The sequence below is a fragment of the Bos indicus x Bos taurus genome, chromosome 17 (genome assembly GCF_003369695.1).
Source record: "Bos indicus x Bos taurus breed Angus x Brahman F1 hybrid chromosome 17, Bos_hybrid_MaternalHap_v2.0, whole genome shotgun sequence".
Classification (NCBI taxonomy): Eukaryota; Metazoa; Chordata; class Mammalia; order Artiodactyla; family Bovidae; genus Bos; species Bos indicus x Bos taurus.
In genome coordinates this window covers 11,743,937-11,767,201 of record NC_040092.1, presented here as the reverse complement: position 1 = coordinate 11,767,201, position 23,265 = coordinate 11,743,937, and the positions used below count along the sequence as shown (strand labels likewise).

The following is a 23,265-nucleotide window of genomic DNA, read 5'->3' as shown; positions in this document are numbered from 1 at the left end:
ATGCATGGGTAGATGGGAGTGATAGCTGGATGATAGATGGATATGTGGATGAATGGATAAATGGAAGACGGACGGACAAACGGATGGATGACCATGCAGACGGACGAGGGGTGGGTGGGTTGGCAGTTGCGTGTCTGTATAGACGCTCAGACAGAAGGATGAACAGGAGGGTGCACGGGTGAACGGTCGGAACTCAAACCTGAGAAGAGAAAGGACGCCGCCCCGCCGTCCCCGCCGCCCCAAGAAGCACAGCACAGGGGCCTCGGCCTCTCTGGTTTAATGGTGGCACAGCCTGCAGTGCGGTTCCTGTAGCAGGGGGCCTGTGGGCCCTGCCCAGAGGCCAGGGCAGGCCGGTGCTGGGGGGCGGGGCCACGAGCCTGGAGCCAAGGGGCTGACACTCCTGCTTGGCCCTGGGGAGACCAGGATGCTTGGGCCCCTCCTGCCACAGGTAGCCAGAAACTTTGGTTTTTTGTAGGGTTTCCAGTTTCCGTCCTCCAGGAGGAGAAACAGGGTTTCTCCTTCCCTAGGGAGCGGACGGGCTGGGGTGGGGATGGGAGGAGTGACGCTGATCAGGAGCCGAAGCTCCAGAGCCACGGGAAGGAACAGTGCTGGGATGTAGGCACTGGGGCCTCTCCTGCCAGCCCCACTGGGGGCCCAGAACCGGGTCCCAGGACGCGAGGGTGGTAGTGAAAAAAGCAGGAGAGAGACACAGAGGCAGACAGGGATTGCATCACCCAGCCAGGGGAAAGAGTCAGTCCCTCGCCCCCTGGGGTTCCGTTCCCCACCCTGGAGGCCGCCCAGATGAGAGTGAACCTGGCCCCGGGCCAGGTCCCCATCCGGGCACAGCAGGGCAACGATGCCCCCTCCCCTGCGGAGGAGGCAGGCGGGAGGGCAGGGTGGCAGCCAGTCGGGTGGTCCCCACTGGGGTCAGCGGGGGCAGAAGGCAGCAGAGCAGAGACGGAGCTCAGTCCCAAGAGACCTCGATGGGCGAGAACTTCCAGAGGTCAGGTTGACCCATGTGCAGCATGCCGCTGAAGGGTGAAGTGCTCCACTGGAATGGAGGCAGCTGGTCCCACGTGGGGCCGCTGACTGCCAGGAGGCGCAGGGCCTTGGCCAGGGCCGTGCTGGTCACCTGCGGGTGCGGGGAGGGCAGGTGGCTAAGTCATCCCAACCCAGGAAGCCCTGCGGCTCCCCCCCAACTCTGACCCCCCCACCCACAGCCCCCCAAGCCCAGCACCTTCACGTCAATGCCCCCGTGGGAGCGCTGGTGCAGAGCCTGGAAGGGGTAGGAGCCGTTGGCAGGGTTGAGGTCGGAGCGGGCCGAGATGGCGTTCTCCCCGTTGGGCTTGGGGGTGCAAGCTTTGCACAGTGACAGGGGGTCGTGCAAGAAGTCGTTGTACCTGGACGTGGAAGGAGAGGAAACACCAGTTGTGCTGGGAGGGGAGACCGGACTCCATGCGGCAGCCCCCTAACCCGGCCTCCTGCGTTCAACGTGCCAGCTGGGCTTCCGTCACCCACCTGCCTCGGCTGGTCACTCCACACCCATCACTCAGCCCTCGGCTCTGCCATCCCTCCCTCCGGGTAACCCTCTGGGCCCCCACTCCAGGCCAGGCTGGAGACCCCGCTTTGTCCCTTCACAGCATTTCCTGGAGTTCAGACAGTGCTTGCTATACGCCCACATCACTGTGAGTATGGGATGGCTCTCTGCAGCCCGAGGGAGAGCGTGCTCCCCGAGGACCACAGGGGTACGTTCTGTGCCCTTGGCTGTCCAAGATCCTGCTGACGCCTCAGTCCCGCTGTTGTGGATGCATCACCCTCTGCCGCCCCCCTGGCTTGTTGGGAGGCTGAAATGAGTTACTATAAAGCCCCGCCCCACAATTCTGGGCTCCCGGTCGCCCCCTCACACCTCATAAGCCGCATCATGGAGTCCAGGTCGTGCACCAGCGAGTGGTTCCGTCGGAAGATCTGGGCCCGGGGGCTCCCGTCGTAGGAGAACCAGGGCCCGTAGCGGGCCACCAGGGCCGGCAGCCCACTGGCGTTGAACACAGACTCAAAGGACCTGCCGGGGACGAGGATGGTCACTCACGACCTCCACTGACTTTACCTGGCCATGGCCTGGGAGGCAAAGAGGGCAGTCGTGCCAGGACACGAACACCAACGACCCTGACAGTCAGGATAACAGTAATCATGTCTTTTGTTTGTGCTGCTGGGAAGTTTGGTGGGGTGGCCAAGTAATAGGTCTGGGCTCCAAGAGATGTGGGGTTCAAATTCTGACCTCACTACTGACCAACTATGGAACCTTGGGAACTTTAGGTACTTTCTCAAGGCCTCAGTTTCATCATCTGTGAAATGGGTATAGGAGCCGTGGTTACCACATGCGGTAGTTGTACAGATCAAAGGAGATAATCTAGGAAGAGCACCGTGAGGGGTAAGGGGTGCTGGTTGTGCAGCCGGTTAAAGCAACTCCAGCTGGGGGCCCACGGCAGGGGTCGGCACCTGAGGCAGGCCACTCCCCACCACCCTGTGGTGGGTGCAGACTGGGAGGCCCTACAGATGCCCACCTCACGACTGTACCCCTAAACTGTCAGGGCTTTCCTGGTGAAGAGAGGGGTGGGGTGGGTTTCTTTCTTTTTTTGAAAGAATTTTACTTTTTGTTTCTTTTCTTCCCCTCCCCCCCACCTTCGCTGGCTACACCACATGGCTTGCAGGATCTTAGTTCCACAACCAGCGGACTGAACCCACACCCCCCACAGTAGAAGCATGGAGTCTTAACCCACTGAATCGCCTGGGAAGTCCCAGGGTGGAACGAAAGAATCACCAGGGAAGGACCCCTCCTCTGCATGGAGAGCTGAGCAAAGGGAGGGGAGTACTAGGAAGCAGGACATACGGGATGTTGTAGCTGGCCCAGTAGGTCTTCTGGTAGAGTTCCGAGGTCCTGTCGGCCACCACCACCATGCCCCTGCGACCAGGAAGACAAACGGGGCGCAAATAGTGAGACAGAGGGCTCCTGCAGGCACTGCCGTGCTCAAGGACCCCCGGAGGCTCCCCACTGCCCACGGGTAGATTATGTCCCAAATCTTGAGCCCAATCTGCAGCTGCCTTCTCCTCCGGGCTCGCCTTCCTGAGGTCTCCCCTCCCACACACAGTTTCAGCGGCCTCCGGGCCTCTGCCAAGGCAGTTCCCTCTGCTGGGGCACCCTGCCACTTTCCCGGTACTCACGGGATCTGCTCCAGGACAGTGAGCACCCTTCTCCCAGGGCTGGGCCCGCCAGGGACGAATGCCTTGTAGTCCACGATCATCCACTGGTTGTTGTACCTGCCAGACCCCAGGAGGGAGAGCTGAACAGAGCCGGGGCTGCTGCCCCAGCCGCCCGCTGCCCCCAGGGCCACACACAGCCAGGAATCACGTGGCCAGGGTGCTCTGGGTGTGTCCAGCCATTCAACCATCACCTGGACACTGGCTCACCCAGCTGTCCTCACGCTCTCCTCTTATCATGCTGCTTACCTGCTCCAGAGGAGTCTGTGGCTCCCTAGTGCTTATTGGAACAAAGGTCGATTCTTCTGCCCAACGTCCTAAGACCCTGTCCAATCCGGTTCTGGTGTCTCTGGCTCCCAGGGTCCCATCCACCCATGTCCACCTCCTCGGACGGCCCTCCCCACTATCCCCAGAGCTCTCGAGTTCCACGTTTCTTCCTGGCCTTTCTCTGGGAGCCTTCCCCAGGTGGAGGAGCCTGCGAGAGAGAGGTAAACCCTTTCCTTCCCTGTGCCTCCATTTCCCCACATATGAAACAAGAGGACTCTGCAAAGAGGGTGGGGTGTGTGGCCCTGGTGCCACGTCAGGTCCCCCAGGGTCTTGAGCATTAGTGGGGAGGTTGGGTGGGGGAGCCATGGTGTCCACTCACGTGCCACTGTTGAACCTCTTAAAGATGTCGGCCCAGGAGTCCCCGTCCAAGGCCAGGCGATTGGCCACGACGTTGCGCATCCACTCCAGCACACAGCCCGTGGGCTGCACGTACTTCCACAGGGCCGGGTTCTTGTTGCCGATGGTGGTCTCCAGGGTCACCTGCGGGAGACCAGAAGCTGCTGCACTGAAGGGTCACCTGACTCACCGCTGGGGCATGCTGCCATTTAGTGGCAGCATGTTGCGTCATTCGTGGCTCCCAACTGTTGACTAGTTTTTTTTTTTAAACTGGCCTCAGAAGCAGTATTTAGGGAGTCTACAGACGTGAGTGCAGAAACAGTACACCTTTATTTGCATTACCATCAAACCGAAACGCAGCATCTTCCACTGTTAACGTGGGTGACACGCTAATGTTATTAGCGGTACTTGAGACGGTCACCAACAGATGTCATGGATGTTATCCCACCATGCGACAGGACTGCACACAACTCAGATGGGTTATGCTCCTTGTAACTTCCAAATTATGGCAGGTAGCCCACCTGTAACCAGTTTCTTTTTTAACACGCTAAAAAAGCAGCATCTCCCGGCAGACCCCAGAGACACTGCAGGCTCTCAGACCACCGCAAGGAAGCGAATAGTGAAGGGAAGCAAGTCACATGAATTTTTACTTCCCAGCTCATAAAGAAGTTGTTTCCACCATACCGTGTGTGTGTGTGTGTGTGTGCTCACTCAGTCAAGTCCAACTCTTTATGACCCCATGGACTGCAGCCTGCCAGGCTCCTCTGTCCACGACTCTGTCCTCTGTCCAGGTAAGGATACTGGAGTGGGTTGCCATGCCCTTCTCCAGAGGATCTTCCTGACCCAGGGATTGAACTCGTGTCTCCTGCATTGGCAAGTGGATTCTTTACCACTGAGCCACCTGGGAAGCCTTTCCACTATACTATAATCTATATAATTTATTGTAAGTGTGCAATCTACTCTAAATCCACTATAAATATGCAATAGTATTATGTCTTAAAAAACAATGTGCATATCTTAATTTAAAAATAGAAATGACAAAAATACAAAACTGATTACAACAGTCACATTAAAGATCACTGGTCATAGATCATTGCAATGAAAATAATAATAGTGAAAAAAATAAAAATGTTGCAAGAATTACCAAAATGTGACAGAGATACAAAGTGAACAAATGCTATCTAATCTATAATCTAGTGTAAATGTGCAATAGTAGTATCTTAAAAAACAACGTACGTATCTTAATTTTAAAATAGAAAAGACAAAAACAATACAAATCAAAAAAATGATTACAATAGTCATATTAAAGGTCACTGATCACAGATCACCGTAACGAATACAATAATAATGAAAAAATGAAAAATATTGCGAGAACTACCAAAATGTGACACAGAGATACAAAGTGAACAAATGCTGGTGGGAAAATGGTGTTGATAGACTTGCAGGTTGTTAAAAACCTTCAATTTGTAAAAATCACAGTATCTGCAAAATCCAATAAAACGAGGTACGTCTGTATATTACATTAAAAGCTTACTTAAATACTATTTCAATAAATGCATGTCAATGTACTTAGTCTCCTTTATAACCCTGTATATTGGTTTATGCATTTAAAAGTATTATTCTAAGAAGGGGTTCAACAGCTCCCCAGATGGCCAAAGGAGCCCGTGGCACAGAAACAGTTAAGAACCCCAAAGGAAGGTAAATTTCCCATTTGGACACTTTCCAGGTAACAGAATCAAACAGGGATCAATCCTGCAAGGATCCACTGTCCTTCCCCAGGCTTCACTCCTGCTTTCCCAGCCCCAGACCACAGCAAGGGGGCCCCCTCACCCACTGCCTGGCCCCTCTCAGGCTTGTTCCCACATCTGGGGGGACTAAATGCCCTGCTCCTCTCATAGACTAATAGAAACAAAAAAGGCCTTCCATCCCCCTCACCAGAACTGGTGTCTTCTGCTTCTAGGCTGTTTTTTAAGGGATGTTTTTTTCTCCTCTGCAGGGTTGCCCTGGTGACCACAGGGCTTGCTGAAATCCACCAGGGGTGCCAGGAACAGATTTCTGAGAGTCTGGCACCCAGCCAGGAAAACAGATAAAAACAACACACTGGAATAAACAACATTTATTCAGAGAACCCGGCCAGGCTGAGAGGGGGCTTTGTGAAAAACAAGAAGAAAAGCAGAACAAGGAAGAGCAGAGTCATGGTGGAGAGAGAAATGGCTTTTCCTAAATATATAAACACCAAATGAGGTCACTTGGGCAGAGGATATTTTTAAAGGGCTCAGACCAACAATTTCCCAAGAGCTGGGTGACAATGCAGAAGTCCAGGTCAACCGCAGGGTCTGGGGCCTGGGAGCTACGTTTTTTGAGAGCACCCCCTGGTGGAGGATGGACTCATGCTGGGGTTGCGGGGGGATTGTCCACCTGCCACACCTGAGCTGCCAGGTGAGAAGCTGCCCAGGCAGGAGAAAGGTAACACAGAAGATGACTCACCAGCCCACTGCCAAGGATGTAGAAGTCATCACAGGAGAAAATGGTGCCAGGGTAGGATGAGAAGATCACTTTGTTGCCAGGAGCCCGGGTGGATTCCGCTGCAAGGGCGAGAGTGAACCCAAGTTGGGGCGGGGTGGGGGCTGGTCAGACAAATCCATATGAGGACCCCTGCACCTCCACCCAACAAGACTCGGGGGTCTCCAGGTGGGGCAGCAGGCATCAGAGGAAGCCCCCCACTCCATTCTTTCTGAGAGTTAGCAAACCAGGCCATTTGTATAAAAGCTAGTGGCAAAATGGATATACAATTTTTTAATTATTATACCTTTTTTGGCTTTCCTTTTTTACTGCAAAAATCTACTGCAAAAAAAGATAATTCAGAGAGCAAATACCCAGAAGTCTCAGAGTACACACTCCGTGCTGGGGGAGGTGGTTATCCCCTGCTTTACCAAGGTATAACAGATAAATAAAAATTGTGCTTAAGGCTACACTCGGTGATGTTGGGACAGATGTAGACACCGTGGAAGGATGACCACCATCAACTAACTTACACATCCATCATTTCACAGTCACCTTTGTTGCGTGTGTGGTGAAGACACTTAAGTTCTGCTGTCTTGGCAGGTTTCGCGTATACAATACTGTGTTGTTAACCACAGTCACCACAGCGTGCTTCAGGGTAAGTAGACTTTAAAAATCTTACTTGTCTTCTAACTGGGAGCTGGTCCTCTCTGATCAGCATCTCCCTATTACGGTATGTAAGTAAGATCTAGTTCCCCACCAGGGATTGAACCCAGGCCCCCTGCACTGGGAGCACAGACCTTAGCCACTGGACCATCAGGACAGTCTCAAGTCTATTAATTTTTAGGAGGTCCACAGATGCACGTATAAATGCATCCCCCCAAATCTAGACGCATCCAAACCAAAATGGCATCAGCGCTGTCCTCTTAGGAGAGGTCTGGAATACGGGAGGAGGGCATCGAGGGAGATGCATTTCTCCATCTCCAGTGCTGGAATTTGTGGCAGGGAGAACCTACTGACACATTACTAGTATAAAAAAATGTTTAAACAAATCGAACGATGAGGTACATTTTATTTAAAAGTCCAGGAAAACAAAGTAACTCAATGTTCACAGAAATGACCCCCTGTGGGTTGCGGAGTGCTCCAAAGACTTTTACTGTGTGTGTGTGTTGTTTTGCTGTGTTTTCCAGTTTTCTATGACATACATGTATGACTTATGTAGGTTTTTTTTTTACGATTGTTTTTTGATGTAGATCATTTTTAAAGTCTGTATTGAATTTGTTACAATATTGCTTCTGCTGTTTATGTTCTGGTTTTGTGGCCTCCAGGCATGTGGGATCTCAGCTCCCTGACCAGGGATCAAACCCTCATCCCCTGCATTGGAAGGTGAAGTCTAACCACTGGACCACCAGGGAAGTCCCTATTTCCCCACTTCTTGAATCTGAACTGGTCCCTTGACTTGCTTTGAGCACCAGAATGTTGTGCCAGTTTCGGTGGGCCCTCAAGAGGCGCTCCACACTTCCCGGCCCAGATGTCACTGGAACAAGCCTGAGCTAGCATGTGGGAGGACAAATGCCCATATAGCCCAGCTGTCACGTCATCCCAGCCGACAGCAACCCCAAGACATGCAGATGAGGCCATCCTAGGTCAGCCAGCCCACCCCAGCTGAATACAGAAGCACTGGTGAGCCTGGCCAAGGTCAGGAGGCTTGGTTCAGAAGAGCAAAACCACACAGGTGACCTACAGACAAGTGAGTAAAAACAAATGGCTATTTTAAACCTTTGTTTTAAATTTGGGGTGATTTGTTATGCAGCACTAGCTTGCTGATACACTTTGTGAGATAAAAATTAAAAGGAAATAAATAAGTTAACAATAACATGAACCCTTAGCGTGGCCTTACAGTGACCCCAGTGTATACAGGGCCAAGACCCACACCTCCTAGCACTGTGCACGCTGTGTACCGACAGACACGCCCACACACAGAGATCCACCCACATCTACCCACCTTGGGGCCCTTCTCTGAACTGGAACCAGTATTTCTTCATGATGCGCAGCATGTACTGGTAGGAGTGCCAGGTGTTGTGGGCAACCAGGAGGTCACGCTGGCCAGGCAGCAGTTTGATGAGGGCTGAACAGGAGCCAGAGCCCATAGCATGGTTGGTCTTGGTCTTATTCAGGGCCACCTCTAAGTCTTCAAGGTCCCCAGAGATCTGCAACAGGCTGTGGAGGGCCAGGGTGCTGGAGGGCTACCACACCTGCATTATGTACCCATTTCACAGAGGAGGAAGCTGTGGCACTGGGATATCTGGCAACCGGTCGGAGGCCACGTAGCCAGGACGTGGCAGGGCTGGTACTGGAACCCAGACCAGTCTGACTGCAAGGCGCATGGCCCTCTCCCCTGCCCTATGCACTCTGGGGGTGGCACTTACAGGAACCCCAAGGGTTTGACGGTAAACTTCCCAGTTGGAAAGGCCACACTGCCTTCATAGCTGTCCTCCAGGCCCTTCAGCTGCAGGAGGGTCAGCCGCACCTGGGGAGGGGGGCAAGGGGTGGGGGCAGAGGGAGGGTGAGGCCTCTCCCCCAGGCTCATACCTTCTCCTGCAATGGCGGGGGGCGGGGGGGGGGGGGTCTGGCAAGAGAGGCTCAGATGCACCCTCCAGGCTCCAGCCAGCCCTGACCCCCTCCTTAACCACAGCTACCCCTCAAAGCTAAGCACCCTCCTGCCATCACCTAACTGCCTGTCTCCATTCTGTGCCAACCCCAAATAACCCCCTGTAAGGGCCCAGCCCAAAGCCACCTCCTCCAGGAAGCCTCCCAGCCTGCCCTGGCCCACTGTGGACCGCTCCCTGTTCTGAGTTCCGTTATTGGCTATGCTGCTGGCTCAGGGCACTGGTCTCGTGTGGCTGACTTCTCCCCACTGGCACTGTCACTTTCTGTAACCACGGAGTACAACACTGGGTCCCCATGGGGCCTTGGCCTGGGCTGAACATACACCAGGCACTTAGCAAGCATCTGTAAGACAGATGGACAAAAGGACAGATGGATGGACGGGCAGGACTGATAGACAGATGGTGGCTGCTGAAGTAAACAAGAGGACGGAAAGAAAGGCAATCATCTATATGGACAGGAGAGTGGAGAGAAGGACAGATGCTCAGGCAGGTGCTGAAGTAGATGCACAGGACAGGATGGATTCATTCCCTCATCTGTCAATACGCAACAAACCTTCACTTATAAAGCGCCGACAATGCGCCAGCCCCTGTGCTAGGTACTAGGGCCCGCACAGCGGCCTTGTCCCTTGCCTTGTCTTCATGGGGCCTGAGTCCGGTTGGAGACAGGCACTGAATGCCCTGTAAGAGTGCTACCAGGAAGGGCAGAGAGGGCAGGCGGCCGTGAGGAGTGGTGGTGGGGGCCGGATGGAGGGGGAGGAAGAAGAGCGTTCCAGGCAGAAGGAACAGCACTTTCTAAAGCCCCGAGGCAAGAGGTAACACATCTTCCTCAAGGAACTGGGAGGAGGCCAGAGGCCGGAGCACAGATCAAGGTCAACAGGCTGGGGAGGGAGAGGGTGCCGGGGGCTTCTGAGGCCACATTATGGGCTGCGGCATCACCCTGGAACAAGAGGGCAGCCCCTGGTGAGATTTACGAAGAGCTGAGACAGAGCAGAGGGGATGGACCAACAGATGGACAGACGGATGAGCGCCAAGACTCTGATCAGAAAGATGAGGAATGAAGCAGGGAAGGTGGTCAGTCAGCAAGACAGCTAGACAGGTAGAAGGGAGGGCAGATGGACAGACAGGTAGATGATGAGCCACGACAGGTAACCAAACAGGATATAGCAACAAGGTGGGTGGACAGAAGATCTTGACGACAGGGCTAAGATGGGCAGGTAGGTGACAGATGGATGAATAAGAGGAGAGTGAAAGATGGACAGGCTGTGGAGGGTGGACAAATGAGCTGACAAACGAGATGCATGGATGGGTAAATGGATGGACAGATGGAAGAATGGGCAGGTGGATGGAGAGATGGATGGAAGAATGGGCGGGTGGATGGAGAGATGGATGGATGGGTGGGTGGGTAGAGAGATGGATGGAAGAATGGGCGGGTGGATGGAGAGATGGATGGATGGGTCGGTGGAGAGATGGATGTATAGGAGGGAGAAAGGGAAGGGTGGACATGGAGGGAGGGAAGAGTGGACAAATGTGAGAATGGACAGGCAGGCAGATGGGTAGGCAGATGGGTGGATGGGTGAGGGAGGGAGGAAGAAAGGGCTGGCTGATAGGAGTGGGAGACAGGTTGGCCAGTGGAACAGGGGCAGCTGCAGTGGCAGCAGGTCCCTGAAACTGACCCAACCTGCCGCCCCAGCCCCCCCTGGTGCCACCTGGTGCCAGCTGCACCCACCTGGTGCCAGTAAGCAGAGCCATTGTTCAGCTCCATCTCTTTCTGCATCCACTCCAGGTTGGCCTCTAGGAAGTTCTTGAGCCTCTCACAGTAACCGACTTCATACTCGAAGGGGCCGCAGTAATTCACCACCGTGTTCATCCAGTACATGTAGATGAGCTGGGGGCAGTGGGGGAGTGAGGTGGGTGAGGGCAGGGGTGGGGCAGCAGGGCTGCTCTCTTCCCCGAGGACCCCCTGACCCCCGACTCGGGCTCAGAGCCCCCACTCCCATCCAGGTCTCCAGAGTCCAAGGAGCCCTGGTGGAGACACCCCTGCACCTTTGCCCATGCCGGCTTCTGTCCCCCAGGGCCCTCCTCACCTAGCCACTCTTACTCCCTCCCAACAGGGCCCAATGCCCCTGGCCGCCTCCCGCTTCTGAACGCCTTCAGCATTCACCATCTGTCCTAGATGACGCCTCCTTTGCTACTGGGGACCCCCGCCCTCACCCCACCCTCACCGCAATCTATACATGTGGTCGGTCAGTCAATGACCAATTTCGTAGAGTACCTACTATGTCCTGCCTCAAGCACTGAGGACACCACCGTGAACTTGGCAAGAGAATCTCATGCCGGTTCTCCCCGCCCCCCGCTGTCACATGAACTAGCCTGGACCGGGCTGGAGGATCAAAGACCACAAGACCCCGGTCGCCTCCACCACCCCAGCTGATCCACCTCCCCTGGGGGCTGGTGTGCAAGCTCAGGGAGATAACATGGGCAAAGCGCCTGGCACGTGTGTCTGGGGTTCCTCATGTGAGAACCACATTGGGCCTTGCCTCCGTGTTCCTGGCTCAGGCTATGAGGACCATGAGAGGTGGAATCGTGCCTCATTTACCACTGGGCACCCCAAACCATGAGGGCCTGACCCAGTGTCTGACCTCTCCCCAGACACTGAGGTCCCACGAGGGCACCTCAACTGCAACTGGGGGTCAGAAAGAGGAGAGGGAGTTTACAGACGGCTGTTGGCCGTACCCCGTCTCCTTGATGCGCTCTGTCCCCCTCACCACTATGCGTATCAGACCCACCACGCTGGCGTTCATTTTCACAGCTCTATCATCCTGCACTGTGTTTGGTACCGCAAGCCAGTTGCCCGGGGGCTACCTGCTGGTGGCATTTGAGTGTTCCCACCTCAGAGGCTGCTCTGAACCCCTCACACGCATCCTCGGGTCATCTCTAGGGTACACGCCTGAGGAGCGGGGCCACTGGGTCCTCAGGTATGTGTGCGTTCAACTCTACAGGCTAACACCGACTTATCGTCCAGCAGGGGTGTCACGTCCCCACGCACCCTGTGGGAGCACGGCTGGCACACCACAGCCTCACCCATTCCCCATGCCTTCTGAAAGGTGTGACTACCACTTTTAAACAGCCCCAAAGCAGTTAAAGCAACACAAAAGCTTGTTTACGGTTTCATCAGATGTAGTAAAACCAATTTAACCCAAGGAAGGGAGTGGAAATAACTCGGTCCACTCACTGATGAATGGATAAACAAAACTGTCTATCCCTAAGATGCGATATTATTCGGCCATAAAAAGGAATAAAGTTCTAACACACGCTAAAATGTGCAGGAACCTTGAAAACAAGTGAAAGAAGCCAGTTGCACAAGGCCACATATTGTATGATTTCTTTCATAGGAACTGTCCAGAATAAGCCAATCCGTAGAGAGAGAAAGTAGATTAGTGGCTGCCAGGGGCCGGGTGGAGGGGTGGAAAGGGAGGTGACTGCTAACGGGTGTGGGGTTTCTTCCTGGGGTGGTGAGAATGTTCTGGAATTAAGATAGTGGTGGTGGTCGTGTAACCTTACGAATATAGTAAAAACCACTGGAGTGTACACATTTTAAAATGGTGAATTTTATAGCATGGGAATTCTATCTCAATAAAAATGAATGAATGAATGAAAGGGAATGGGAACGGCAGCCACCCCTTGTAGTTTGGTGTGTGTCTCTGGGCTGGGGAGGCAGGGAATGGTGCTGAGAAGGGGGTTTCAATTAATATTAGTAACATTCCAGGGTTTAGTTGGGGCATTTATTTTATTATTAAGCTTTGTAACTTGGAAATGCATGTTGGGGGCCAGCGTGAGGCACTCCGCCCGTGGCAAAGGTCATGAGGAAGGAGGCTCGGCATACGCAAAGGCGGGATCGAGCCTCAGGAGTCCCCCTGGAAATCCTCGAGCATCTACCCCCATAACCAGAGCCTGCCTACTTTACTACTTTGTGCTCTCACCTACACCTCTGACTTTATGGGGGGCTGTCCCCCACCACCTCTTTCGGAGAAGGAGTTAACTTAGAGCTCCAGTTAATAATAATTCCTGGGCGTGACAAGAGTGTTTTAACCTACAAACTCCTCTTAAGGTTCTCTAGCCTGCCTGACAGGCTTGTCCGGCCACATGTGATTGCTCACAGCCTCCCAACCGTGAGAGGCAAGAGATGCTTTAAACCTTCTAAAAACAGGTTCCTTAGAAAAGTTAGAAAACCATTAGTATAAGTATAGTGGGCTGATTAGAAATTGTATTGGTGAAGGGTTTTTCATTTGTTGAGCCAATGTTCGCTGCTAAGTCTCCACATCCCCTGCCCTTATACACATTAATGAATATATAGAAGAAATAAGTATTAACCTTTGATATTAGTCACGTTGGACCTTAGGCTAAGTAAATTCTTTTCTTAATTAAAACCCACTACACCCTCACCCTATAGGAATGTAACTTTATCTGGTACCTTCAGAAGGTGGCGTCTGTTTCAAAAATTATCACCCCTGGAGAAATAAGTGTTCTGGTTGACTGACCGCTGTCACAAGGAGAGGGTCATAAATTGTCAGCAGGCCCCCTGGCCAGAAGATGATGTAACACCCCTAAGACCTCTGTATACATTTGTATGAAGCACCTGACTTTGATAAAAGTCAGGACTGCTGACCCCGTGTGACTTTTGCATAACATCTCAATGTATAAAAGTAGACCATGGAAAATAAAGAATTGGGATCAGTTCCTCGAAAGACTGGTCTCCCCATGTCTCTCTCTCTCAAACTCTGGCTGAGTCTCCATCTGGAGCGCAGAACCCGCCATGCTTACTAATTATGCCTGGGCTTCTAAGATCTGACCGGGGAGGTCTCAGTGTCTCCTCTCCTTCGGGAGAACGGAAGGACGCCTGCGGCCTACGTAAGTGGTGCAAGCTTCTTGTCTTGAAGTTTTATTGGTCTCCCGCGTAAACCAAGCTACTCAGCATCTTTTCTCCACTGAATTTTCCTACTGAGCCATCCTCATTCTATTACTCTTTACATCTCTAATTAATATCTAATTGAAGCTATTGTATTCTGATCCTCGCCAACGCTGTCCCCGCTTCGAACTCCTTGGATCAGCCGGGGCTGGACCCCGGCAAATGCGTTATGTGTTTTCACATGCATCAGAGAGTACCCAGGGTAAATGTTCAACAAAAACAGGTGAGCCTTTTCTTCCCAACTGGATGGAAGGTTGGGGGTTGGGGAGAGCCCCCTACGCACATCTCAGACCCCTCCGAAGCTCTCTAGGGAACACACTTGCTGGGTGGGGGGAGTCCCGGGTTCCCCGACTGACCAGGCCCTCACCTCCTCGGACACAGCAGCCTCCACCACGCCCGCGGCGTAGGCCTGCAGACTGTCATTGAAGCGGCCGTTCGTGTGCAGCTCCAGAAAGGCCCACCTGCAGAGGGAGAGAGGGGGACACCTGGTCAGCGAGGGGGCGAGCGTGAAACAGGTGCTCAGCTCAGCTTGCGGCTATCTGCAGCTTTAAACCACAGAAAACAACTCAGTGACGAACTGCCATTCACATGGATGTCTGTCGGTCTGCCTCCGTGCACATTTCAGGCTGAGTCCCTAAAAGCGGAACTGCTGGGTCAAAGGATACATGGATTTTTATTCTTAACAGATGCTTACAAACAGAGCTGAACTAACCCTTACTCCCCGCCCTGCCCCCATAATACAGCTACTCCCTAGTGAGGGTTTCCTCTGCGCCAGGCACTGTTCTAGTCATTTCCATATCTTTTTTTTTTTTAATTTTTACAATTCATTCATTTATTTATTCTTGGCATCACTGGGTCTCGTTGCTGTGGTGGGCTTTCTCTAGTTGCAGCATATGGACGTCTCATTTGGTGAAATTCTCTCTATACATATTAGCCCTGGCTTGTCACTGATATGGAAAATGCCTGTATTTTAACAGGTTTTTCCTTTTTTTTTTTTTGCCATGGAGTGGTTTTCAGCTTTGTCCTATCTTTCCTTTATGGTTCTGGATTTCATCCTTGCTCCAAGGACAGAGAAATATTCACCCAGGTGACTTCTGTAACTAAGGAAAACATTTGTGAAGGTAATTTCTTTTAAGAAAATGAGGGCGAAGAAGACACCAGTGAAACCTTGAAGAGGTTACATGACAGGAGAGCCAGGCTGAGCCAGGGCTGTCCCATGGAGAGTTGGCTACAAACCCACCAAAGAGCTCCAGGACAAGAACAGCTCTGCCCTAGAGAATATACAGCAGAGATAATGACTATCGAACGCTCACACCCCAAAGTTTCGCCAATTGAGGTTCTGTGAGCACCTATGGGAGCCGGACACAAAGGGCATACAAGAATGAATGCAACTGCTGTGACAAGAAAAGGATACCCTGAGGAGGTACGCTCCTGCTGCTACTGAGTAAAATCTAGGAAGGCTTCTCAGAAGAGGTGATAGCTGCTCTGGGTTCTAAAGTTTAAGTAGGAGCTTGCAGGAAGAAGGGGGTCAGAGGGAGGAGAGGGAAAGTAAAAGAAAGAAGGGCAAGCTCTGAAAGTTCCAAAGCAAAGAAATTGAGCCACAAGATAAAAAGGAGCTGTGGGGACGTGTTATGGGGCCCCGACAGTGGACAACAACTCCCAGTGCTAGGCACATCACATGTTTACCTCTCTCTCTAAGTTCTTCCAACATGTACAGATGTGGGACCCGAGGCTCAGAGAGGTGAAGCCACTTGCCCGAAGTCACACAGCAAGTAAGTGAAGGAGCTGAGACTAGCACTGCAGAGCATGTGCTCTGAGCCTCTAACTTAACTGAGTTTTGTGGGCAACTGTTTAGTCCTTAAAGGTGAAGGGATTAGTTCTTACCAAAGGAATACGAGAGCCATGGACTTCCAGGTAATGACTCACACAGAATCACAGATAAGGACAGGAAAACGCAAGAGCCTAGAATAAAGGTCTTAAATTTTAAGGAAAGCAGAAGACAAAGAGAGCCTGGGCTCTCTCAGGCTGACTTTGAATCCCCAGGTCTGTCTGTTACTGACTGTGTACCTTTGGGCAAATTGCCCTCTCTGGGCCTCAGTTTTCTCATCTACAAAATGGGCAAGGTGACTCCCACTTCAGAGGGTTGCCATGGCAGGTGCCAGAAGAGGACTCACGTTTTACAGCCACTAAATACATGTCTTATCACGAATCTGAGAGGGGAGGTTTGGAGTGATCCAGTAGATTTGGTGGATTTCAAACAGGGCTCAGTATGTACACTCACTTATGACCAAAAAAAAAAAAAATCACAAGGAATCAAGAGAAAATGTATACAAATTACCTAAAACCAAAAAAGAAGCTGTTCAGATGCTAAGCCTTGGTGATAACTGAAAGGTCAGTGGCCTTCCTCCAGACAGCCCTCCTTAAAAGCTCTCTGGCGGGGAGCAGGCTCAGTTAGGGCCATGGTGCTGAGTCCATGGACTCAGGCAGTGGCTGAGAACTCACCCTGCGACCCGGACTCTCACAGCCCTTATGGAGCCGTAGGAGGGTCCTTGTTCACAGCAACCTTTTTTTTTCCTGGCTGTACTGCTTGGCTTGCAGGATCTTAGTTCCCCAATCAGGGATAGAACCCGTGCCCCCTGCAGTAGAAGCTCAGAGTCTTAATCACTGGACCGCCAGGGAAATCCCTGGCATTTCTGAGTAGAGCTGGAGAAACCTGGACCCTCTCGAAATATCTGGTGTTAGGGGCCTAACACAATAACCTACACATAGACACTGTGGGCGTAGAGAACCTCATGGCAGGCTGCCATGGGTAAGGAGGTGTCAGACACTAGGTTTTTTCTTTTTTTCCTCCAAAAAATAACAAACAGGATTAGAGAAGGACAAATGGTAGATTCAGGATTGCCTCACGTTCAAAAGCATCACACACACACAGAGACACACACCAGTACACATACACATGTATATATATATATATATGTTTAGGCCTGTTAGGCACAGAAAATTCTGGAAGAAAGAACTACAGTGGCTTTATATATGAAAAGAAAGAATGGGGGCACGGTTTATCTTCCACATCCCATCTTACCTTTCTAAACTGCTAGAATTTTTTTTACCATCAATAGTTAAGTGTGTGCTCAGTCATGTCCGACTTTTTGCAACCCCATGGACTCTAGTCCACCAGACACCTCTCTCCATAGGATTTTACAGGCAATACTGGAGTGGGTTGCCATTTCCTTCTCCAGGGGATCTTCCTAACCCATGGATCAAACCCACATCTCTTGTATCTCCTGCATTGGCAGGTGAATTCCTTACAACTAGCGCTACCTTGGAAGCCCAGAACAATTAAGTACTATTAACTATTAACCTAATAATTAAGTACAAAAATATAAAAGAATGCAGCGTGACTCTTTCAAGCTGGATGAAAAGGAAAAGAATGAGTGGACAGGAATAATCCACTCCGAGCCAGGCCACGGTACTGTAAATAAGGAATGAGTCAAGACAGTGCCCTGTTCAAGACAGTGCCTCCTGCTTTCCTCCCTGGGCTGCCTTATTCCAAAGGGCAACCGGGGTGATTCCATTTGGATGGTGAAGTTTATTTACTTCACCGGAGTCCCCAAAAATCTGGTCAGGTGGGTTTCAGCCTATCTTTCCAGAACATCTTGGAAAGACCTTGGAAGGGATTTTAGTGCTAAAGCCCCTGCGGCTGCTCTCTGAGGATCCTTCTGTTGCTTCAGGCCCTAAGCCCTTATCAAATGATTCTTTTCCAGAACCTTGCAAGGCTGTCACCATTCTCACCACTAAAGTCAGTCAGCAGCTGCTGATCACCTGTAGTAAGTGTCCGGATAGAGATCTGAACCTAGATCTCTCTGATGTTAAACCTGAAACCTTGCTGCAAACCAAACCTTCGTACTTTTTCAGCCTCAGTTTTCTCATCTGTAAAATGGGAAGGTTTTGGACATCAGCAAATGACTTCTGGAATCCCTCACTGCCATGCTGGCTGACAAGTTTGAGATACTATCCCAGTTCCTGGACAAAAAAACAACAACAATAACAACAAAAAACAAACTACTGAGAAGAGAGTGTTTCTAAAGAAAAATGTTCCCATTAGACTATTCTTGATTCAGAGATCATGGCCTTCCTGCTTGTTTGGTTCTAAAATAGCTGATCGCTTTAGAAGATGAATAGGGAAGAGATCGATAAATATTGTTCTGGTTTGTTTCTAATGCACTTGCTTGACAAAAAAAAAAAAAAAAAAGTCAGCTGCACTGAATCTATTTCCTCAATATTTTTTTTTTTTTCTGGAAAGTCTATGGCCCACACTGTGATTTTATGTCAGGGGCAACAAATACGTCTGAGATGACTCCAGGGTTTAATGAAGAGGCCACGTTTGAGAAGAAAAAGCCAGACCATTCTTGTGAAATGAGCATGTGTGCATGCTCAATTGCCCAGTCGTGTCTGACTCTTCTGCAGCCCCATGGACTGTACCCCACCAGGCTCTTCTGTCCATGATTTCCCAGGCAAGAATACTGGAGTGGGTTGTCATTTCCTTCTCCAGGGGATCTTCCCAACCCAGGGATCAAACCCATGTCTCCTGCATTGGCAGGTGGATTCTTTACCACTGAACTACCAGGGAAGCCCGTGACATGAGCAGGTCACAAATCTCCCTTCCCCATCACTGCCGTTTCAGCGTATAGCGTGCCCTGGACATCTTCTACTATGTGGGATGTACTACCTTATCTGTGGCTATCATTCCTTTTCCATTTATGATGGTGTGTGAAGAAGGCTGAGCGCCGAAGAATTGATGCTTTTGAACTGTGGTGTTGGAGAAGACTCTTGAGAGCCCCTTGGACTGCAAGGAGATCCAACCAGTCCATTCTGAAGGAGATCAGCCCTGGGATTTCTCTGGAGGGAATGATGCTAAAGCTGAAAGTCCAGTACTTTGGCCACCTCATGCGAAAAGTTGACTCACTGGAAAAGACTCTGATGCTGGGAGGGATTGGGGGCAGGAGGAGAAGGGGATGACAGAGGATGAGATGCCTGGATGGCATCACTGACTCGATGGACGTGAGTCTGAGTGAACTCCGGGAGTTAGTCATGGACAGGGAGGCCTGGTATGCTGTGATTCATGGGGTCGCAAAGAGTCAGACATGACTGAGCAACTGAACTGAACTGAACTGAAGTTGATCTTTTGTGACTTTTCAAAGAAACACTTGGATAACAAATAAGAACCTGCTGTAGAGCACAAGGAACTCTATTCAATACTTTTTAAAGGCCCATATGGGAAAAGAATCTTAAGGAAAAAAAGAGTGGATATATGAATACATATAATGGATTCAATTTGCTATATACTTAAAACTAGCACAACATTGTAAATCAACTATACTTCAATAAAAATTTTTTTAAAAGAGTTGAGTGATAATTAGCCATTTTACTGGGCTGTGTTTCTGCTTGTTGGGTGGTAGATTTGGGTTGTTTCCCAGCTTCCTATTAGGTTAATTCCCTCTTATTGGTATTTACTTCCTCTCTCAACTTGAAGGCAATTTAGATCAAATAGCTGGTTGGGGGGGGATCAGGTCAGAGAAGGTAAGGTTGAAGGGGTCAGCCTCCCCAGGACCAAGGCCAGAGCCAGGCTGGGGCAGGCGCTGCCTCTGGGGGCATCTCTGATCCGCCAAGTGTCAAGTCCTAAATGTTTCAGGCTTCATGGGGAGTGTCAGTCCAGTCAGCTATGGCACAACTGAAAGAGGAGAGATTATAGGTGAAGGGACCATGTAAGTTATCCTGAAAATTCCAGATCTGGTGAAAACTCAGGGACAGAAAGAAAGGAAAGATATCAATTCTAGGCGAACAGAAGAGTCAAATCATGATTTCCACTCTCCAAAAACTGAGACAAGTCAGTCGACCCCAGATCAGAGGTTCAGGTGCTTAGTAAAGAGGATCCCCCAGATGTCTTTCTTTCATCTCACTTTCACACTCTCAAGAGAGTATCTTCGGGAGGAATTCCCTGGTGGTCAAGTGGTTAAGATTCAGTGCTTTCATTTCCATAGCCTGGGTTCAATTCTTGGTCCAGAAACTGAGATCCTACAAGCTGCAGAGCACAGCCAAAAAAAATTAAAAAAAGAGGGTGTCTGAGGGCTTCAGTTTTCCAGCTTATAAAATGGGGGCTTCCCATGCAATTTTCCCTCCATCATAGTCCCAAATGCTGTCAGACCCAGAAGGAAAGGGGCAGAGTGGACAGAAAAGATGCTGGAACAGTGAAGTGAGAACAAGGAGTGTAGAAGAGACCAGGGTTCTCTTTCATCCACTCCTTCCTTTAGTAAATAAACAGAGGTATTCTGTGATCCCCCTGAATTTTCCTTCGAACACCACCTTCAAGGGAGGAAACAGGCTCAGACAGGTGAAGTGATTTGCCCAAGTCACACAGCACCAGAGCTGAGCCTGGAAGAACTTTCCATCCAGCACAATCATGGGAGCCCTCTCCCCACTTTTCTGTTTTCCATAATTGACAGCAACACAGCCCAGTGGGGAACTGCTGGAGCCAAAGCCCCTCTCCCATGCTGAGCCTTACCTCTGTGCCTCCTCCCAGCTGATATCCAGGCAAAGACTGTCATTCTCTCTTAGCTCTGCTGCTGCTAAGTCACTTCTGCTGCTGCTGCTGCTGCTAAGTCACTTCAGTCGTGTCTGACTCTGTGCGACCCCATAGACGGCAGCCCGCCAGGCTCCCCTGTCCCTAGGATTCTCCAGGCAAGAACACTGGAGTGGGTTGCCATTTCCTTCTCCAATGCATGAAAGTGAAAAGTGAAAGTGAAGTCGCTCAGTCATGTCCGACCCTTTGCGACCCCATGCACTGCAGCCCACCAGGCTCCTCCGTCCATGGGATTTTCCAGGCAAGAGTACTGGAGTGGGGTGCCAGTGCCTTCTCCGTTAGCTCTGCTAAGCAGGGCCAAAATATATGAGTCAGCAGAGACTGGGTCACCAGGTTCTAGAGTCATATCTCACAGAGTTCTGGTTTCTTTGTAGATGCCAGCCTACCCTGTGGCTTCCTCTCCCTGGGAGCCCTCCCAGATTAGCCCCACTCAGCTCCTGTGTCTGCAGTAAATCCTCTTCCCACGATCTCAGGTCTATCTGTCTAACACCCTCCCAAGTGCCATAAAGCCCCAGAACTGGGGTGTCCTCAGTGTCCTGTGTCTCCCCAACACCTGCAGGAATGAATGCATGCCAGCAAACTGGATGAGTCCAGGATGGGATAGTGTGGGCAGGGCCTAGGGGACACATAGGGTTCCCTAAGACCTCCAACAGCCTGGGGCCTGGGCTTGGGCCTTGCTGACAAGCCTATGAGGCAGATGTTCCCCACTTCCAGGATTTTCCCTCCTCACAGTTTCCCCCACTGAATGGGGGCCCCCTCAACTCTGTGTCCCCATGGCCAAGCACACCAGGTGAGTGAATGAATGAATGAATGGGCACAGGCCCTGGTACAAGGCCTGAGAAAGGCACCGCCCAACTTCCCAGGCAGAGCATATCCTCAAATTCCAAGCCACAAGATGGGGAAATGAGAGCCCAGACAGAGGAGTTAGGTCAGAGCCAGACATCAGAATGACAGCCCAGACCCCAGTGACAAGGACAGTGATGGTGACTGCCAAAGACGGAGTCCTTGGCTCCACACTAAGCATCTGGACAAGCGACTTTCCCCTGGACCAGGAGAGAGGAGGGAAGCGGGGAGCAGAAGCCAAGCAAGGATACCATCTGGGTCTTTGTGAATTTGGGGACTCTCTGTTTTCAGACTGGCCTAGAATCCAAGCTCAGTCCTGCTGCTCTGGTTCCAGAAAGGAGGCAGGTGGAGCTGGCACCCACAGGGTAATCTACAAACAAGGAAATGAGAATTTCTCCTGGAGAGGTACTACTATCCCTCCGGTCCCTGGGAGTGAGACGGGGGTTGGAGGAGGAAAGTGCTGGCCTATGTGGGGATTACTGTGTCGCCAGGGAAACAGAGGTCCTCTCATCCCTGGCTGAAGGCAAAGGACTGGCCCCTGTGAGCTGAGGGAGGCTGCATTGGCCCCACCCAACCACGGCGCTGCAGCCTCAGAGGAGGGAAACTGACCCGCAGGGAGACAGGATGGGACTCGGTCACCGGCAGGAGGCCGGTCCTAGGGGCCGGCGAGGCCCGGCGCCCACGCAACTCCCTCCCCCGGCCGACCCGCGCGAGATCCGGCCAACCCTTACCCGGTCTCGCGGATGGCGTTGGTAAGGTTGGCCCAGGCTACGGCGTCAGGGTGGCGGCCATCCACCAGGCGCAGCTGGCCCGTCTCGGGGTCCAGGAGCAGCGAGCGACAGCGGGAGGCGGGCGGAACCGGCATCCCCCGTCCCCGTTGGCCCCTCGGGGTCGGGATCGCGCCGGTCAGGCCGCTCAGGAACAGCCCGACCAGCAGGGCCAGCACCAGGGCCAGCGCCAGCGCCCGCGTCACTGCCCGGGCCAGGCGGCCGCCCGGGGAGCCATACATAGGGGCCACCATGACGGCGCGGAGCTGGGCGCCGCACCGGCTCACGTGACAGCACTCCTCTGCGGAGGGCGGGGCCTGGGCAAGCTGGAGCGGGCTGGATACGGCAGGAGGCGGGGCTTGGGACAAGCCTTTCCGGGTGGGCGGTGCTCTGGGGGGCGGGACGTGAAAGGCGGGGCCATCTTAAAGGGGCCAGGCACCCTCCTTTGCCTACTCAAACCTTGCCATAGCACTCTTCCTCCCAACTTTTGTTTTCTTTTTCTGAGATTGAGGGATCTTAGTTCCCCAACCAGGGATAGAATGCAGGCCCTCGGCAGTGAGAGCACGGAGCCCTAACCACTGGACCACCAGGGAATTCCTCGAACTTTTTATTTTTCAAAATTTTGAACCTCAAGAAAAGTTGCAAGAATAGTGAAGTAAATACTCATATGCCTGCCATCAATTGCTAACATTTTGTCACATTTTATTAATTTTCTCTAATATATATTAAAAATATAATATATTATTATTATAATTAAATACATATATTTGCTTAACAATTTGCAGGTTAACTGAAGACATCGTGACCGATCAACCCTAAAAACTACAGATGATCATATAAGAGAAAAGATATCATCCTTCATAACCACAATACCATTATAACATTCAGGAAATTTACCATTTGCTAACGCTAGTGAAGTAATGCTCAATATTCTCCAAACCAGGCTTCAGCAGTACATGA

General features: G+C 51.6%; 1 protein-coding gene across 2 annotated transcripts; it reads right to left on the bottom strand.

Moving 5' to 3' along the window:
• Nucleotides 1-259: 259 nt before the first annotated feature.
• On the bottom strand, nt 260-22,603 carry PLBD2 (phospholipase B domain containing 2). Of its 2 annotated transcripts, none has more exons than XM_027566677.1 (12): nt 22,270-22,603; nt 14,423-14,516; nt 10,816-10,974; nt 8,850-8,950; nt 8,426-8,640; nt 6,406-6,503; nt 3,902-4,062; nt 3,220-3,315; nt 2,888-2,959; nt 1,907-2,059; nt 1,238-1,400; nt 260-1,132 (listed from the first exon to the last, which is right to left on the bottom strand). In XM_027566677.1, the coding sequence occupies exons 1-12, from the start codon at nt 22,557-22,559 to the stop codon at nt 965-967; spliced, it is 1,770 nt and encodes a 589-aa protein (XP_027422478.1). In that variant the 5' UTR covers nt 22,560-22,603; the 3' UTR covers nt 260-964. The 2 variants fall into 2 exon arrangements, with proteins under 2 accessions (XP_027422478.1, XP_027422479.1); XM_027566678.1 differs by having other exon boundaries at nt 6,406-6,500.
• Between the last annotated feature and the right edge of the window lie 662 nt (nt 22,604-23,265).

What these genes read in the sequence shown, in the direction of transcription:
- PLBD2 (XM_027566677.1), bottom strand. Translation starts at nt 22,559, where the DNA reads ATGGTGGCCCCTATGTATGGCTCCCCGGGCGGCCGCCTGGCCCGGGCA. An exon ending in GTCAAACCCTTGGGGTTCCT is followed by an intron (nt 8,641 to 8,849) that starts GTAAGTGCCACC and finishes GGCCCTCCACAG; the next exon opens with CCTGTTGCAGATCTCTGGGG. An exon ending in GTTCAGAGAAGGGCCCCAAG is followed by an intron (nt 6,504 to 8,425) that starts GTGGGTAGATGT and finishes TCGCCCTTGCAG; the next exon opens with CGGAATCCACCCGGGCTCCT.